The sequence below is a fragment of the Oryzias latipes genome, chromosome 15 (genome assembly GCF_002234675.1).
Source record: "Oryzias latipes chromosome 15, ASM223467v1".
NCBI classification, from domain to species: Eukaryota; Metazoa; Chordata; class Actinopteri; order Beloniformes; family Adrianichthyidae; genus Oryzias; species Oryzias latipes.
In genome coordinates, this window is record NC_019873.2 from 22,327,470 (window position 1) to 22,347,192 (window position 19,723).

General features: G+C 38.2%; 1 protein-coding gene across 7 annotated transcripts in view; it reads right to left on the reverse strand.

Annotated features, from left to right (window-relative positions):
• The window catches only part of march8 (membrane associated ring-CH-type finger 8), a 75,413-nt gene that overhangs the window by 7,637 nt on the left and 48,053 nt on the right, over positions 1-19,723 (reverse strand). For 4 of the 7 annotated variants that reach the window (XM_011484455.3, XM_020709583.2, XM_020709582.2 and 1 more), the window contains 4 exons: positions 15,478-15,528; positions 7,793-7,872; positions 6,535-7,443; positions 390-570 (listed from right to left, as the gene is read on the reverse strand). In XM_011484455.3, coding sequence (XP_011482757.1) covers positions 390-570; positions 6,535-7,443; positions 7,793-7,872; positions 15,478-15,528 — 1,221 coding nt within the window. The remainder of the gene's footprint in view (positions 1-389; positions 571-6,534; positions 7,444-7,792; positions 7,873-15,477; positions 15,529-19,723) is intronic. The other 3 variants (XM_011484453.3, XM_020709586.2, XM_011484454.3) reach the window with 1 other exon arrangement.

Sequence of the window (19,723 nt, forward strand, 5' to 3'; positions counted from 1 at the left end):
GAGGTCTCTAACCAACACATTGCACATGATTTCAGTAATGAAGTGTTACAGTTGCAGGGTCAGTTCAATTAAAAGCAAGGAACTGGTCACAGAAATAGACGTTCTTTGATACCGACACCCTAACCTTCCTGTTATTTGAGCACTCCCACGACAATAAGATCCATATTTACACCTAAGATTCAAAAGTTTATGATTTTTTTGTGCAGCTAATAAAGGGTGAATTTTCTTTTTAATTCAGGTCGTTTTTATTGAGTAATGAGCACATTTTTCATTCCGATTCTTAAAATAAAAACAAAAAAAAAGCCTAAAAAATGTTTCTTTTTTCCCAAAAATAATGGTTTCTTGTCAGTCAACAAAAGATAAACCCTGATACCAGTTTGTGGTTTTACCTTCCGCAGTGGTTTGAACTTGGTCTCCATGATGAACTCATATTTACAGAGTTCACAGCAGCGGGTGTCCGAACTCTTGATCCACTGCTGCAGACAGCCCTGGTGGACGAAGCGCAGGCTCCCGGTGCAGTGGCACGGCGTGATCAGAGGACTCTCCTCATCCCCTTCACAGTGACAAATCCTGCGGGAGCCAAAGAACAGATTTAACAAAGCTGGGAGCACATGGCCCTACAGGAGAGAAGAAAGCAAGCGTAACAGGGAGCAACGCTTTTTGCTGTTCTACAAATCTAGTACAAGAAAACATGGAGCCTGTTTGGGTGTTTCTACAGGAAAAGTTTGGGGGGGAAAATAAATCTTATTCAACCTGGTGACAAAACATGTTCATGGAAGTGGCTGCGGCGTGAAAACATGATTCAGGAACAGGCTCCACAAAGAAACAAGTCAGAATTGTTTTTATCTTCTACTTTCATGCTAAAACCTAGGAGCAATTTCATTTCTGTAATGTAGAATTTTCAGCTTCACCTCGACGGAAGATTTGCACAGATAATCGCTCTAAGAATGCAAAAATTTGCCTTTTTTATTTATTTAAATCCTTCATGTAACATGGCTAAAAACCTAAAATCTGGAGAGGTTGGGATAGAATCCATTCTTGTAAAGTATCACAACTGCTTGATCTACACAAAATCCCATTTAAATTTCACTGAAATGAAAATGAGCTAACTGACTTTCTTTCCCTGCATAAGCTGCAAATGATTCAGCCTTAAATGTTGCTTTAAACACTGAACAAAGACGACTTGTCACATTTTCACAAATCAGTCCAACATGAACAAACAGGATTTAACCGGTTTAAATGATGTTCTGTTCCTGCAGTGCAAATCTTCAGGGAGATATTCTCAGCACAGATAACTTGAACATTCAATTAGGTGAAAGAAGCCTTTCATTTTCTGTTTTAGACGGCAGACAGAGGCGACCTGCTGCTCATTTACGAAACACAAATTTAGTAATGTCTGACAGGCAGAAGGACACCGGTTCCAGTCATTTAGTCATAAGCATCGAGGAGCGGATTTATTACCTATTTGATGAAGAGGGAGTGTTTACAAGAAAAAGATTGTGGGAGTCTGTGCGCAGTATGCATGTAATGGTGTGCTGAGTACAAAGGACATGTGATCTCAAGATTCTAAATGGTGAAAATGAAACCGGACGTTGGTCGGACACCTCAACACATGCGGAAAATAGAAAAAGAAAGCAAAGTAAAGTCAGAGGTTGTGAGGTCTATGCGTAATGATCAATAAACCCCTGATGATAAAATAAAAACAATTGATGAATATAAAAAAATGTTTCTCACAGTTGTCATAAATATAAATGTAATAACAAATTTGACAGCAAATTGTTTGTTTTAGTGTAAAATTTGACTTTTTAACAAAAGAAAAATGTACTTCAAGCCTCTAGTGGTCATTTGAGGAATTTCAGGAATATATATATATATATATTAATAGTTAATTTAGAAGGTTTAAATGTGAATAAAACTGTTTTTGTTCAGCTTTTTTAGAATGTTTACACTGTATCAATATACATTTAGGTTCCTTTAGTCTGCAGAATTTTTGGCTAAAAGTCAATATCATAAACTATTCAGAAGTTTGACTAATTCCAGAAACAAAAACATTCTAAAGATATTCTAAGAAGTCTACAAGTATTTCTATACTAAAGACATAATACCCAGAAACCATCCCCTTATTATTATTATTTTTTTAAAATCTGAATTCTTTTTGAAAATCCCTTAATTCTGACTGTAATTCCTGTACTGTGATTAACTTCAGGTACATTGTCGCAAAATTTTGCTCATCTGGATTTTTCTGGCTTTTTTATCTGGCTTTTTCGCATTTCTACCCACTCTTTTTGGAGCCAGAAATGTTGCAGAAACACCAAAGGAACTGAAATGTTTCATATTTTATCAGGTGAACCAACAGAAAAAAAATCATTAAGATCTGAGAATACCAGAACATTAACTGGCTCCTTTTTTTTTTTCCTCCACCATATTTACCCTTTGATTAAATGTCAGGTATCTTGGACCAGACTGGTGGGATAAATATAAAGGTGTACAAGTTTTTGTACTGAGCATTAAAGCGCACACGTCTCCTCAGAGTTGTTAAAGGTAAACTGAATAAATAACAGCTGAGGAGAAAACTCATGAGGGAAATCAATCCATTTTCTTTTACCGCTTTTTCTATTGAAAGATAAATGTTTCCAGAACAGCATTGCTCCTGTTTGTTCCTCTGCAACAAGCAGTAACAGCAGTGTTTTGGGAACAGTCGGGCATGGAGGAAAAGATGGAGATGGGTGCAGAGTTTGGCTGGGATCGACTTTATCCCAGTTCGGGAGAGGATAAGAAGATGCACATGCACACCCACATGTTAGGCGTAAGCAAAACATTTTCTATTTGAAGACTTTCCTGATCTGGCCAAGCGATTAAAGCCAAAGTGAACAAAGAAGAGTAAAAAAAAATAGCTCAATTCCAATAGAAGATGAAGGAGAGGAGGATTAAACACATGAAGAGGCACAATTAACATGGCCAGAGGAGCCTTTTTTGATGGTTATGGGTAGGCTGCTTTGTTTGGGCAGCATGGATGAGAAGATGATCATGAACTGCAGATTCCCATCCCACGCCGACTGTGCTGTTTTTCAATTTAAAAGGGTTAAAAAAAATAAAACAGCCTTAGGAAATGGGCTGTTTCAGTGCTTTTATCAGGGATTGCTGCCTTCTGAAGCAGATAGGTTCGACAAATTATTCTCTTGTTCATGCAGATTTTCTGCCATGTAGGAGGGAGTAAATAAAGAAAAATAATGTCATACCTCCACATGATAGCACAGAAGAAATATTACAAAGTGCAGGATAAGTCTGATGAAAAATTAAGGTTTTATTAATTTTTTACCAAGAATTGTTGCTGGAAAGAAGTGAATTATCTATAAATTCTTAAAGTTCCACTCCAGTCATCTTTTGATCTATTTTCAAAGTGTTCCCAGTGGTCCTTTAATTGTGATTATGCTGTTTTTAGCCAAAAATCAACAAACCTGCGCCACTTTTTAGGACATAGGACGAGGAAATTGAAGAAGTACGTGGACCTAGTTGTCTACAAGTAGATGCATCACAATCGCTGTTGAAGCTTTTACGTCACAAGTTTTTTCATTTTGTTTTTTAACAATTTTTTTTGTCTCCCCCTGATTCGCAACAATTTGAATAAAGAAATACCTAGAGATGTAATTTTAATCTTAATGTTCCTTATACATGTCCTCCAGGATCAGAAGAAAAGCCACAAGAACATGTTAAAAACACACAAACAATCTGATTTTCATTGGAATGGGTCTTTAAATAGTGTAAAAAAGAAACAAAATGAAAATAATGTAAATTTGTTGCAAAAATCAATCAAGTTTGTGATCAGAATATCCAGGAGAAGCTCAAATTTCATTTTAGCAGCCACAACACTGTCTCTTGCTGTCTTTGTATGAGTATATTCAGTTTCAACTATCAGAAGCAACACAGAAGATTACAAGCACCACAGGCGTAGAGGAAAACAAGCTCTGCAACTGTACAGCCCTGCTGAGGCACTCAGTTTCTTCCTGTTATCTCTTCTTCCTCATACTTTTCTCCTGTGGCATTCTTCCCGTGCGCCCAGCCTTGCCTCTGTGCGCTGTTCCTTCTAGCAGCTTTTTTTTGCCAGCACCAATCTTTCTCCCTGTGTGAAACATTTAGTTCTGAGCATGAACGGTTTAAGGACTACAAGTTAACACGCTAATCAGTGACACACTACAGAGTTCGCTGCTTGGGTGCTGCAGGTCATCCTCCCTTCTCTCCACATGGTTTAAGAAGCTACTTCTTCCTTTTTGTAGGGCTAACCTCATTGGAGAAAGCCTCACATTTGCTCACTTATTGAACAAAGAAACAAACAAAAAAATACTGTTGGAAGCTTTAAAAACTACCCACTAAGAAGGCTGTGTAAAAATCAAGCACATCGGAAAAAAGTAAGAAATGCTGCAGTTCCTCCAAAGACCACAGGAGGCAGGTTGCAAAAAAGGAGGAACTCTCTAAGACCATCAGGTTAAAAAGTTCAACTTTACATCTAAAATAAACTCTTACAGACCCAATTCAATGAAAAATGTGTTTATTAAGAAAATTTAGCACAAAATTGTGTTTTTAAGTACTTTTTATTCGAATCACTACTCCGCACTAATGTTTCCACCCACAACTCTGAAGTAAATTTCTAATGAACTCCTATGTCCTAAAAAACAACCCAGGGTTTTTGATTTTGGCTTAAAAGCTCATAATCATAATCAAAAGACCACGGGGAACGCTTAAAAAAGATCAACAGATGATCAGAGGTGGATCTTTCGATCTTAAATACACTCTGGTTTCAGAAGCTCTTTCATTGTTTATTGCCCATATTATCCAATTTTAGAGGCTTGGTTTTATGATTGGCAGGTGGGTTGTTAAACAAAATTTAAAACTTTTGGTCCCACCCAATTGCCATTATGAAGCATAGTTGAGTTAGGCAGAGTAACCTTCATCCTTCATCAAGATACATATTTGCTATGCAGATTCAAATAGGCATTGTCAGACATTCCTGTCTTGTGTTTTATATGACTATGGGGAAAAATACAGGGTTTGGAAAAATAAGCAGAATAAAAATTACCCATAAAAGTTTAGAGTAATGTTTGTCAAAATAAGTTAATATGGTATATTGATTAATAGGTAACATTTAACTCAACGAATTCTTATTTTAGACTTTTTTCAAAAATAGAGTAAAACTCAAGTAATTCACTAAACCTTGGAGAAACTAACTTCCTGTTTTTTTTTCCAGTTATGATTTCATATTCTTATTTGTTTTTAGCTCTGACAGCAAAACTGTAGCACATTTTTAATCATCCTGTTTTCATGGGCTGTTGAGTTAGAAAAAAAAAGTTCAAACTTGTCTGAAATCCAGTTTGTTACCGAGAAACACTGAAGCTGACATTTCTTATCAGATTTCTAAGCACTGCTTTGTCAATAAAAGAGCTGGTTAATAATTAAAACGTTCAGGACTGGGTAAAAAACAAAGCAAAAAAAAACACGTCTCTGAGGCAGAGGTCAACCTGAGGTTCAAGCTCACGCTTCGTACCGCCTGACTGAGAAGTGGCACGTTGTGTTTGTGTGTACGGCTGGTGTGCACATGGGGCTATTTGAAGGCGTAATCTGCCTCCTGATCCCTGGCAAACACCTTGCAGATTCTTAGCCGACGTTCCCTTCAGAAATCTGACACGTGAAAGGTGAACCCCGGACAGCAGAACAGGTAACAACCAGCCTTAGTGATGTAGTAAAAACAACTAATGATTCATTTAAAATTAAGATTTAAATCTAAAAATAACATTGTATGTTGAGCCAAAGCAAATGAAACTCAGCCTAAAAGAACCAAAAAAAAAGTAGTTTTCTTATCTATCAATCATTTCATATTACCAATCCTCACAGGTGGGGGGAAGTAACAACTGGCTCCTGTTTTCGGACACTACTTAGTTCCGTCTAACATGATTACCAATAAGTCTGCAAGGCTCTTTCTTTTCTGATCCAGATAAGTCTGTTTTTCTTGTTGTGTCCTTTCCGTTTCTTGATTTCCCAGACGAAAACACGCCCGATTTTTCAGAATTCCACCACACCAACCTCATTCCCCCTCTGCTCTCCTGAACATTTTCTCTCACCACAGAACTTCCAGCTTCTGTGTGAAATCAATCCCAATTTTTTACAGCCGATATAAGACACTTTACTGCATCATCGATCCGGTAACAAGAAGTATGAGCTTAGAAACGTGGCTCGACAGAAAAATGAGACCAACGGTGGTTCCCTGATGCAAACATTTCAGCTCCAGACACAGAAGGGTTTGAATTAGGATAAGAAGGGAGGAGGCGAACAGAGAGGTGGCATGCACATTTACTGTGTAAAAGCTGCACTTTTCAGGGTTCACAGGGCACGTTTGGCTTCAGTTGTGTGTATTTGTTGGATAGTTACACTAGGGGAACTTGCCACTACTCCACAGGGCTGTGGGTTCAATGCCACAAAACTGCACAGGGGGGATCTAGCAGTCACAGGAGTGTGGATTACAGCATCCATACAGTCACCCACCTGCAGCAGTCCGCAGACAGTGAAAAGGGTGACAGTGGGCCGGTTTTCTCGGACAAAGGGGACGAACAGCACTCAAGGTCATTGTCCTCGTCCATATAGCACAGAGGGGCCAAAGCTGCACTGAGCCCGGGTACAGTGACCGCTTCAGGGGCCCCCAGCTGGCCTGTTTGCTTTAGAAGTGACCTGGGTAGGCCTGCATCAAACACGTCGTCACTTCCCAGCGGATCCTCAGATGGGAATCCTTCCAGCAGGGTGCTACTGGACTTGTTCATGTGGAGTTGGGAGGCATAGCTGCCCATCTCAGAGCACTGGAAGCTGGTGGTTGTAGAAGATCGAGAAAAGGGGAGGAGGACTCGGAGGAAGTGGGGACCTGGTGCAGAAGAAGGCTGGAAGTGTGTGTTGGAAAGGGTAGAGTCAGCAGACACATGGTTAGCTGAAGGGAGACCCAGCATGTATTTGTAGTTGTTGGTTAAGGACGGGACGAGGTGGGGCTGGGTTCTGGTAGAGGAGGGGCCATTAGGCCTCTGATGGGTTTGGGCTGGGATCAGCTTTGGGTTAAGTGTGTGCGCCCTTTGATCTGAGCCAGGGCCCTGAGCAGACTCTTTCTTCGTGTCCAGTTCTCCATCTGAGCATGTGCGGTCTATGAAGTGAAGGCCGCGGCAGAGGCTGTCCACACGCTGACCCACATCGTTCAGAGACACTGAAAACCTGAGAGAGCTGTTGGGTCGGATGTTTATAGAGGTCGGGCGGAGCAGTGACAGCCAGTCTCTCTGTTTGACCTGCTTCCAGGGGGGCGGGGCATCTGTGCAGAGGGTGGCCAATAAAACGCTTCCTGAAACTTGAGGGTTTTTACTGTTGGAGTTCAGCAGAACCACAGCAGTCTGCTTCTTAGAACCCTGATCCTGACCGCTGTTGTCAGTGTTTGACGTGTTTGTGACAGACAGAAGAGGACAGCAGGATCAAATGTGGGAAAAGACAGAAAGAGAAATGGGAAGGTGGTTTAAAAAAAAATAAAAAGGGACACAGTTTTGGTTCTGCATGACAGTACAACTCACAGAATGATCCTCTTTTGACTAATCCTACTGCCTGCAGGCAAATCAACTGTTTTGCTCAAACTTAAAGAGTAAAACCAATATCACTCTAATGAGGAACCTGCTTAGTAGCAGACAAATACAAAGAGTCACTTTAATGCCCCTTAAGTGCTGATATCTCTATGGAGAACACTACAGCCATAAATTAAGCCTTAAGTGGTTTGTACCTGCAGATGTCTTGGCTAGAAGGAGAAACCGACGTCCTTGAGAAACTGCATGGAGCGTTGACTGAAGTTGGGCTTCCTGCCTGCAAAAAAAACGACACAAAACCAGAAGTTTAAAGGAAAATCTTGAAAAGTGGTGACACTAGTCTTCTTGCTGGGTGACAGGCTGTTGAGAATTGCACCTAAACGAAAATCTGTCTTGGACAAAAACCAGATGTAAAGGGAAAGGATCAACCAGATGCAGAGGCTTCAGCATTTGAGGTAACATCTTCAAGCAAAGATGCATTCAATGTAAACATTTTAAAAGGTCTTGGATTTCTGAATTGCATATATATTTTCTTCCCTGTACAGATTTTCTTTGTTGTCTGATGAATGACTGATGGCTTCAGTCCCACTTTATCATCTTTTCATCTATGCTAGTGGTCTTTTAAATCTGATTATGATGTTTTTTTTTTAGCCAAAATCAATTCATTTTCTAGGAGATAGTTTCTCCGGAGCCGCAGGAGTTCCTCAGAAATTCACCACAGAGTTGTGAGTGAGACTGTTGGCAAAGAGTAAGCCTGTCCCCACTTCCCGTCACACAGCTTTTTACATGCTCTCCTGCTAGCTTACAGAAAATTACAAGTTCACAACTACAAAATAACATTGCTACCCTAAAAAAAAAATTGCTATCCAGCCGTGCAGTTTTAGGGCAGATGCCAACTCAGACGAGGAAAACGAAGACGTCCAGTTCATGGATCTAATCTACAAGTGGATGCGTTGAAATGAAGCGGAGTAGGAAGCTCGTGCTTTTGCTGTTGCTGCTGTAGCTTCTTTGTTACGACTACAAGCAATTTCAAATAGTGTTTCATTTTTTTTGTCTGCTCCTGATTCACAATGATTTGAATAAAGAAATATATAGAAAGGAAAATTTTAAGCTTAATTTTCTAAATGAAGCGGGTCCTTAGAAGAAACTTGAAGAAAAGAATACATTCAAAAACTAGAATTATCATTTTCATGTTTAAGGAATCATGTTAAACACCTTTAAAGTGCCAAAATTGATTATTTGTGCCATTATAGAATTTATTCATGTCCTCCCCCTACTGAACCTTCCTGATCTCTAGTTTAAAGTCCCGCCTAATGTTTCTAGAAAAGGACTTTCTCCTATTTCGTCTGAATTTATTATAAATCTCCTCTTATTCTGTGTCAGTCCACAGGCCAAGAACATCAGGAACAGTCTATTAGGTCAGTCAACATAAAGACACAGGGGTCCTGGTTATTTCAACAAGAGACTAATTACATATCGATTTTGTTTCTAACTAAATTCATAGCTCATTGCATGACACGATCGATGGAGAACCTCTGTCCACAGTTGCCCTTCAGCCTGTTAATCTGCGCAGCACAGCTCCTCCTTCATAACAGTTTGCTGTTGAGTACATGACCACAAACATGAAGCCCTTCTCTTTTTTTTAAGTTGCAGTTTCACTGAGGTTTACCACTTCCTTTTTCAAAGCAAAAAGGCGTTTTTTTTTTCTTGCTTATGACACTTCACAGGACATATGGTGCTACTGTTGTAAATTTGGACAAAAACAGCAAATTTTACAAACCCACTAGAGCAAAAAGAGACAAAGAGCAAGTTAAATTCATTTCATGCAAGTTGGTTATTATATAGCTTGTTTTGTGTGTCCTAAGACCTTTTTTTAACAATCACTGAAGAACTGAATGAACCAAACGCAGCATGAAGCTTTATTTAAAACAAAAAGTTAATCTTAAGTACAATATCACTTTCACGTCAGTTTAACTACCAGCTGATAAACTTTGTTTTTCTTTTGAACATTGTCCTTGGTGGAGCACAGCTCTCGCTCACTATCCTCCATGCATATTTTTTTTTAATCGATTCATTTTCAATTCATCTTTGCTTGAATAAGCAATCTATGTTCAAGGTTCACATGCACTAAAAAAAGACTGGCATGGTGCAGTTTCCAAGTAGACAAAGAAAATGTTGCCCTCTTCACGATAAAGATTAAATTATCCACACCATTGCCAAGTTTAACTTTTAAAGCTGCTCACAGTTTATCAATCAGGAACAACCTTTGTGCAGATTACTCATGAAGAATAAAAGATTACAGATAAAAATGCTTTGCTCAGACCTTTTGATATCTTCATTTTTTTAGTCCAACCTTCAGCTTTGCTCTCATAAAGTTTCCTAGCTGATACAAAGAGTGGAGTCCAGAGGAGAGTGGAGAAGGATCTCACAGAAAAGAAAAGAAAAACCCTCTCTGGTTTGCTGCTAAATGATATTTCAGCTCTCTTCCTCTGCACTAAAGGCTGTCGGGTCACAGCTAAGATGAAGAGGGTGGAGGAAGCCATTCACTGATCACACTCTGGCAGTACGTGATCACAATGGTGCATCCGTGCAAACTTCAATTTCAGACAACAAGATTTCATGTCAGCAAAAAAAAGAGACAACATCAATTCATTATTTAGTTTTGGTTTTTTTTATGGAGGATTACCAAGTTTTAGGGAATTATTAGGAAAATACTGACAGACATAACCTGTTATTAAAATACCATAATTTAAAATCAACTTATCAAGGGCATGACATTATTTATTTAGAAACATAGGTGTAATAAAATTATGTTCATAAAACCATACGACATTCAGTTTTGGCAAACATGTCTTGTTACATTGTTTCCTCTGTGTTTTATGACATTTTCCACAAAAAGAGGTTGCATTTTTGTCAACAACAAAAATTCAAAACCTTAATTCAGCTAAATATTTATTTGGGGTTAACAATTATTCAAAGATAATCAATTTCTATTTCTTTGATCCAACCAGGTCGATCCGTTGGTTGTTAATCGATTTGAACTATGCCAGTATAAAATAATTTCAAAATTCCCATTTGGACTGAGGCATGGTAGGTTTATTTTACTGTAACATAAAAACGACTTTGTGACATCACAGCAGACAACACACATGTGATGGCAGAAAAAGAATAATCAATCCATCTTTCCAGTCCAATATGTGGAAACACTTTGAATATTGCAAAGTCATGTGACTGTACAGTTTGGTTCTTTTAATGTTTCATTTGTATGATTTTATGTGGAAAAACAACAGTGGACTGACATTTATGAAACTAAAATGTGAATGGATTTGCCATTAATTCTTGTTTTACTTGTTTTTTAATTTACACTTGATTATTTTGCAAGAAATCCAAGGAATCTGGAAAACTTCACCGGCACCTGAGTCACGCTGGTTGAAGTTTTGACTAAAGATGTTCTGGATTAATTGTTAAAATGAATCATTACACCCCAATATCTAGTTTTTGCAGTCACATAAAAATATGATCAAATTAGTTCTTTTATTAATCCTAATTTTATAACAAGATGCAGGACGGCCAGCTCGTGACACAACCAGATTTTTCTGGAAAACAAAAACAGTATTTTCTTGCCTCCCTTCACCCCCGGTGGTCTTCAAAGCTTAACAGACTCGTCCTGAAGCTTATCTACACATCAGGTCTGCTATGTTCCCCACAGCAGTGGAGTGTGTTATCCCCCAAAACTGCACAGCTTCGGTTTTTAAGAACGACCAGATGTTTTTGCCAAATATCAGCGGCAGCCCACTGAGATGCTGCTTTGGGGCCACTATGAGAACCATAACGTTTTCGTTCATTTGCAAACGGTGTAGGAGGCATCTCCCAGCTCTGTGGCTGAGTTCTAAAGAGAGATCGGGCTGCTGCTAAGCCTCTTGACCTCGCAGGGTGGAAAATCAACTCGTGCCAAATCAACAGGCAATCCACATCCCACACTCAGCTCAGGAGCCGCTTTTGGATATGCAGATATACTCGGAGCAATCTCCTATTTGACAAAATAAATTGCCCTAGACACCTGCATGCTTTTATAACACTTTAAATAATTTCCTCCTCTCAGAAAAAGCAACACTTAAGGTATAAGTTTAACAAAAATAGGATTAATTAATGAAGAAAAAGAAAAGTTTTGAGCTCTGGACTCCCATTTTCATCCACCACATGTCTAGATCCTCCACAGTGACAGGCTCACTCATGAAGGCAATATCAACTTTATGAAAGGATTTAGCCTCCAGCTAAATTCTGCTGCATGTTTTCCCTGTTACATAAATCTAACACTGGCTGTCTTATGACAGGCTTTCCTCTGAGACCAGAACAAGCAAACACTGTAAACATAGAAGGTAGAGGCTTTTCTGAGTTACATTCAAGAAAAAGAAAGCAATTAATAGCCAACTATTTACACCATAAAAACCATTTTAAGGATTTTTGTAATATATAGACTTTTGGATTATTTAAACTTTTATTTAAAAAGAAGCATTTGTTTGTTTTTTAAGTGACCCTCACTTGCTTGGATTTTGAGGCCGGCTTGTAAAATGACAGAAAATGATGATGTCTTAAACAAAATTAGCAGCAAAAAACCTTTCTAAGAAGCTCCTTTAAAGTCAGCACATGCGTAAATTAAGCGAGTGCACCATTTTTTTATTTTTAGAGTGAGCCATCACTGCAAGACAAAATACCCTGACCTACATTCCTTGTTATTTCGGCGATAGGAACATTTGAGTCATTGCTAGAAATATGAAAAGCTTTCATCTTATCCTGCCAAGATGCTGCAGCGAACAGGGAGACTTATAAATACACGGCGTGCATCATAAAAACATAAAGTCTTGTCGATCGTCCTCATTCAGCAGACGTGGAAATCCGGGTCCCAAAAGACTTACTGAACATATATTTTACCGGCATACTGCGGCAACGTTTTCTGTAACAAGCTTGTGGAGAAGGTGACACTCTGCAGACGTGTTCAAACAGAACAATGAAAGACCCATTTGAAAGGTGTCAGTCAGACGCATCCTTCTTTTGGGAGCAGGAGGAAACAACAGCTGGCAGCAGGACTGCTGACTGGTAATTAAGGCTGTCCATTGCTAATACCTAATTTCCTACACTCCATTTAACACACAATTGTCAGAGGAATGGGGGTCCAGGTAGGATTTTTAATGACAACAGGCTGGATCACTGCCATCTGCTGAAATCAGATGGCAGATTCCTGAAAAGACTATGCGTGGAAGAAAATAGTGCAAAAAGGATGAGAAGAGGTGGAGTTCTCGTCCCGTCAAGCTCATCCCACGTTAGGGTTTGTTGAAAACTGTTACCAAGCAACTATCACTACATGACTCCCACCCCAGGGCAAAACACCCACACTGACTTTTTTTTTTATTTTTTTTATTTTTTAAATTCACTGAACATTTCTGGAATTGCTAAGAAGAACCCAACTCCTGGTACAACTTTGTAACAAAAAGGCCCACATTTTTGCCAACTTGGCAAGCTCATTTTGAGAATTCCTAAACGCACTAAAGTCAAACATCTGTTAGTTTCATAACTGAGAAAATCCTGTTCAGCTGTGTCAGCATTTCAAACCGCTAACTGGAGGACTGTGGTGGAGGGTGGAGGGGACAACATCTTGTGCCTCAACTGCATTTAAGGTCGTGTCATTCAGAGTCTGCCGGAGCAAATCACACATTTAAATATCTGTCACAGCCAGGTTGATTGCAGCTTTTCAAGAAAATATATAAGGCTCATTTTTTAGAAAGAGTGTTTTAAGAGCTTTTTTATATTTCCTTTTGAAACAAAGACAAAAACATAACCTCAAGACCCCCCCCCCCCCATACCCTTTAGGTAATGGATTTGCAAAATTGAATCAGGCACCTGTCACTTTCTTTAAAAGTTAGATGAGATCAATATTATTCCAGCTGCTCCCTGCTGTGTCTGTCTCCATGCAAAGAAAAAAAGGTCTGCTTCTGAACGGAGAGCAAATAAGACGATTTCCCACAGAGGTAAGCAAACCGTCGTAAACACCTGAGATTGCTAAACAGATTCAAATGCCGTGTTTAGAAAACACCAAACCATTTTTAAAAAATCAGATTTAAATTATTTCCTTAATATTTTTGTATTTTGAGTTCTGGTTTCATCTTGACAAATGTCTAGGATATGCAGCTAGACTTGTGAAATAATAACCCAGAAAAATGACAGTCAGTGTATGATTTCATTTTGAATTGTAAAACAATCGGTATTCTCTCCTCTTTTTCTGAACTTTAATTTCAAAATCAAAATGTCCATTCAGGACTTTACCTTTAGGTCATGTAACATGTCGAAAACATTTTTAGGCTCATTTAAAACAACTGGATGGCTTCAAAGGTTCAGAAAACATTGTGTTTAATGACAGATAACCATTTCTGCAAACTTTAAGCAATTTTAACCATTTATTTCAAACATTTAGGGTTTTCGTCTGTAGCATTTACTATAGTTGTGGTGAGTGTTTCATGTTATTTTTTTATTTTTTTAACCAAGGTTTCCTTTCTTTTGCTAACTTCAGCAGATTTTAAAGATGAATTTACGATTTTTGCCATCAATAGACCATACTTCCATTTATTTAGCTTTAATTAGCCTCCTTTACCCCTTTTTGTGTTTGTGTAACATCTTCTTTAAACCAATAAACAAAAACAATAAACCAAAATTAAATTTTTTTTTTCTGCTTACTGAATCTTCTTCAAAAGCTTCAACTTCCAGCAAAAACCTTCAAATTATTTATTATTTTATTTTCCTTTTAAAAAAAAAGTAAGGGAGGAGTAAATTAGCCTTCCAAATAAAAAAGGAGCACAGTTCAGTTGATTAATTGTATTAACTAATTGAGCCACACGCCGCTTTTGGAAAACAGTGATAATATTTGACCGGAGCAGTAACCCCGACAAAGATTAGCTCATTTACCACCTGCACGGAGCAAGGCATGCTGGTCCACTTAAAAAGAGTAAAAAGATGAAACGTAACTGCTGGGTGCTGTCCTGCGGTGACAAAATGACCATGACATCTATTAGCACAAGGAACGGTTTTATCCTTTAAGAGGCTCAAGAGAGCATGCACAGAAACTGCAGTTTGGAGCCTCATTTAATGGGAGATGTGTCAGGGCAACAGAGAAGTAAGGGGGTAAAAAAGAAGGAAGAGGGACAGAGGTTCTTCCTCATCTTATTCTACTCAAACTATAACCACATTTATTGTTTACCCTATCAGTTTCATAATGAAAGGCTGCAACAACTCGATGCAGATTGTCGTCACTTAAAGTCTTTGATCCATTTCAAAAGCGTCCCCAGTGGTCTTTTTATTATGATTCTGCCGTTTTTAGCCAAAATCTAAAAACCTGTGTCTGCAGATCGTCGGCTGTTAATAAGAAATTCACCTGAGTTGTGGGCGGAACTGTTAACGCAGAGTAATCCCAACCCGCTTTCCCATCATCCATCTGTTTACAATCGCTCCCACTAGCTTACAGCCCCTTAAAACCCCAACCTGCCATTACTGATGCAGCTAAAATGGTACTAGCCTTACAGTTTTTAGCCAGATGCCAGTTCAGAGAAGGAGAACAAAGACATACATGGATCTATTTATCTGTAGCGGAGCGGGGAATTTATGGCCCCCCAATAGAAGCACCTATGACACAGCTACAGACTTTTTTTTCCCACAGCATGTTTCATTTGCTCCAGATTCACCACAATTTGAATAAAGAAATACTCGGAAACACCATTTTTAAGCTGAATTTTCTTTATATATATGTCCTCAATGATGCAAAAAAGGCCACAAGAACACGTTAAAAACACCATTTTCATTGTAGTGGGTTTTTAGTTGTACATGGTTGACTCACCTTTGATATATTGCTGGATCTACTTGCTGAGTGACCCAGAGGCTTTTCATTCTGCAAGAAGCAAGACAGAAAACTAATATTAATACACTAATAAACAAAAACTATCCAACCCCCAATGTACAAATACTAATTTATTTTTTTGATTTTTTTTTTTGTTAAAAATCAAAAAGCACACTTTTTGATTTTTAACAAAGTAAACTTGATTTAAAGAACAGCCAGCATCTGATTCGTATTGTTAAACAGCATCATCTCATGCTTCTCCTCTAAAATACAGAATCACATAAGTTGCATAAAACACCTTGCATGCCTGATATTTATGGTCTGAATATGTTATGAACAATTACAGCTAATAAATACTGTTTGCTTTTCCATAAGCAGCCCAAACATACAGAACACTTTGCGGTCGCCCAGCAGACCTTTGAATCTAGGATGTTTGCCTTAGGAAAGATTATTTTACTGAAATAAAGCTGCACCATATAATCAGCATTGCCAAGGAGGTCAAGTAAAGTATTTGCAATGAGCGTTTTAAAGTTGCGTTTTTAGGTCGAGCCTCCTAAACCAGATAAGAATCTTCCACCGTTTTTTTACTGCATTTGGTATTGATGTTGGAGCCATGCATGTCAACTTAATAAGTAATCAATAAGAGTTATGCAAGACTGAATACACACTGATGGGACATGTGCACACCCATGAGATAAACCTCCACTAGGTAATTATTCCTAAGATGAAAACAGAGAAGTAAATATTTGATATTTTAGTTATAAATACACTTTTATTTCTTTATTGGTCAAAGATACATGAAAATAAAATCTTTCATGGTTTTAGTCAGATTTTTTTAAAGTCTGCAAAGGACACATGCAGTAAATGTATTTTTTTTTTTAAATTACGCTAAAGCAAAAGATTTCTAATGATTCACATTTTTCCCTCACTTTAAACCCCCCCCCCTTACTATCCAACCTTTTTATGTTATCTTTTAAATAAAAAGCACTATATGTCTTTAAAATGCATGTTACTACAAAGAAGATAGGAAATATAAACCCTTTATACCATTGAAAAGCTGAAAGCTGAAGCATCAACTCGTCCTTTTGAGAAGCTTTGACACCAAAAATCATGGATCGTAACCTCCTTTCCAAACAAAAAGGGCCCTTAGATTATACACAAGAGCTTCTTCCATCTAGTTACCATAGTAATAAGACCACACGCTCTCCGTCCTCTCAAACCCTTGTTGCTGACTTTCCTCTCATCTTTCTTACCGCCTGAGGTCATGTAAATACAACACAAATGCATGACTGCATCCCAACAAGCCAGACCCTCCAGACACAGCTGACAACTCGGATTCGCTTCCCTTTGATGCAATTATGGGATTAACAATCATCCAAACCCACACATTCACTTATCATAGTCATATCTGGTTTTACTGTGGAAAAAGGAGCAGTGAATTTATGGTTGGTGCAGTTACACACAGATCTGTCATCTCATGCATGAATTTTAACACTCAAGACTCCTAAGAGAAAAGATGAGCCATCTTTCTGTTTTCACTGGCAGATTATTTTTTTTTTTCAGTATTATTGTCATTATTTCATCAATAAGGCCAATATAATGTCATAGGAGGGTGACTCCACCTTTTTAAATTGATGCAGTGTGTTGAGCTAAACAATATTATAATTCATGCAGAGCATCAAAAATAAAGTTTCAATGAAAAACAACACACCTTACTGGTAATATCTCTCAGTTGCATTCAGAATGCAAAATGTACTGGTTCTTATCTGACAAAACTGATTATGCCAGATAAGTAGGAAACATGGCTGTTTTTTTTCCAACCATTTAAATCCTAATTACAAGAATAAAAACATTTGAATTTAAACTGTACTGCAGACAGTGTGGAGTCACCTTCCTTGGAATCAAGAAAGTAGGCTTTATTCTCAGAACTCATACATTTTTCTGATAGAAAGGTTTAAGTTGGCTGGGGAACCATTCCCCATCTCCTCTGTGGGTTTGTTAGCAGGCAAAGCATCCTGTAACACGGGTTTCAGATGAGACCCTAAAGATTTAGGCTTGTAAAAGGAAGCGTATAAGGGGAGAGGTCATATTCGAACGGATTTCTCTTCAGGCCACTGCCTCTGGCCCTCAGAGAGCAGCTCAGCTGGCTTCTATGCAGATAAAACTTCTGTGAGTTTAACCTTGTTTCTAATAAATTTGTCAGTAAAGTTGCACTTTTCATACAAAGTTTTTCGTCAGTAAAATCGAAGTTTAGCATAGAGGTTGTTCACTTTTGGCATAAAATGTCTTTCTTCATTTTAAATCAAAGTAAAATATATTTAAGTTACTAAAGATCATTTTGCAACCAACAGACCAAACCACAAACTTCTGTTTCCAAATCGAATGCAATCCTGAAAATAGAAATATTGCAGTTCCTCAAATGGCCACCGGAGGCTGGTGCCAAAAGGTAACAGTTTCCCATCGACTCATGTTCAAAAGTCAGAATTTGCACCAAAATGTTTTCATTTTTTTCATATTCATGGCATTTCAAGGATGTGGTGAGAGGGGCAAATTTATTATATTCAAGCTAAATTTTCAGCATTATTGGGAGAGTGTCTTTTTGATTGGCAGGTGGATGAACCCAACAAAGCTCTTTTCATTTGTCCCACCTTATTGGTCATTTTCTAAAGATTGTTGAGGTGGGTGGGGAAAACTCTGGTCAATATACCGGTCCCGTTTGTGAATTTCAGAATTCAGTAAGAGATTATCCATCCAGCCGCATATACTAATCTCTTTGTAATTGACAAACAAACTAGCATTGATTTACAACTCCACACTGTTGAAATGATAAAATCTGGTTCAACTTTAGTGAGTTTAACCTTCGTTTAAGCATTTTTATTTAATCCGTTTTTCATTTAAACTTTTCAGGCAGTACCACTTGACTGTAAATGAAAGCTGGACTGAGCAACCCCTCCCCTCTGGAAGTACCCACTGGTTCCAAAAAGCCAAAATCTGACAGACTTCCATAGAGAAACTAACAGCGATTACTCACTATATTTATAAGAATAACCATCTTTTAAAAAAAAATGCCAATCCTATTTTTATTTTATACTTTTATTGCAGCACATGTTATTAATGTTACAAACTGTCCTATCAGATGCCTCAATAATTGTTCAAACGTTCAAAATACTTCTCCGATTCTCCTGAGCCCACTTTCAAGTGGTAGGGGTGTAGACTTCCAACAAGCTCTTTCCTGATTGGCAGACAAATGTAGACTCAGACAGACTGACCAATCATTGTTGTTACGTTGGAACTGGAAGCTAGTAGTTTTCTACGGGTAACAGACTCACTGGGTCCAGTACTCATATACAGTCAATGTTTGTTTCCCACCTTCACTCAACAGTATCCGAGTTGGCTGTTGTCACCCTGTGACCCTGAAAGCCCTTCAGTGGGTTCTAATAATGGATGGATGGCATCTGTCAACATGGATAGATGTAAAGGTTGAAGTTTTCTGAATTCAGCTGAAACCTAAGATAGACTTTTTTAAAATTAGATAAAAGGTGATCTCTGGATCTAAGACCAGAAAAAATATCAAAGCTCTTTAAACTGACTGCCTAGATGACGAAAATCTTGAAACTACGATCTTCATTTAGCATCTGAAATGATACGGTGTTGTAGTTTGTTGAAAGAAAGGTTTTCTCTGCATCATATCGTTGCATCGTGCCACACGGCCAGCATAAACCGGAACCATCAAGATGACGCTTTACAGCAGCAACAAACATAAAACTGATCGTTAAAAGGAAGAGTTGGACCATAAAGCATGAGCTGCATGACAAACCTTTTCCATTACATAACATTACATAAATTTAAAGCTATTATCACTATTATAAAGCTACATTATCTGCTTTATACACTTGTAAAAACGTACCTTTGAGTTTGTTTTTTGCTTTTCAAAACACCTTTTACAATAAACTCCATCCACATGACAAGACGTGCCCAGACTTCTTCTGCCTACTCATCTATAAAGCATGTGGCACAAACCGAAATAGGATTGGCATCTTTTCTGCCCATCATTAAGCAACACAAGGACTCTTTTCGACTCAAGTTTATTCCGGGATCCCCCGAGTAGAAGAAGGCAAATCTACCGATGTTTTAATGAGAGCATTTAAAGGCAAACTTTTCAGTTCCCTGAAATAGTTTGATCACTTGTAAACACATCATTAATATTACAGTCTGCTTCAAGCCTGAAAATGAAAGAGTGGGAGCC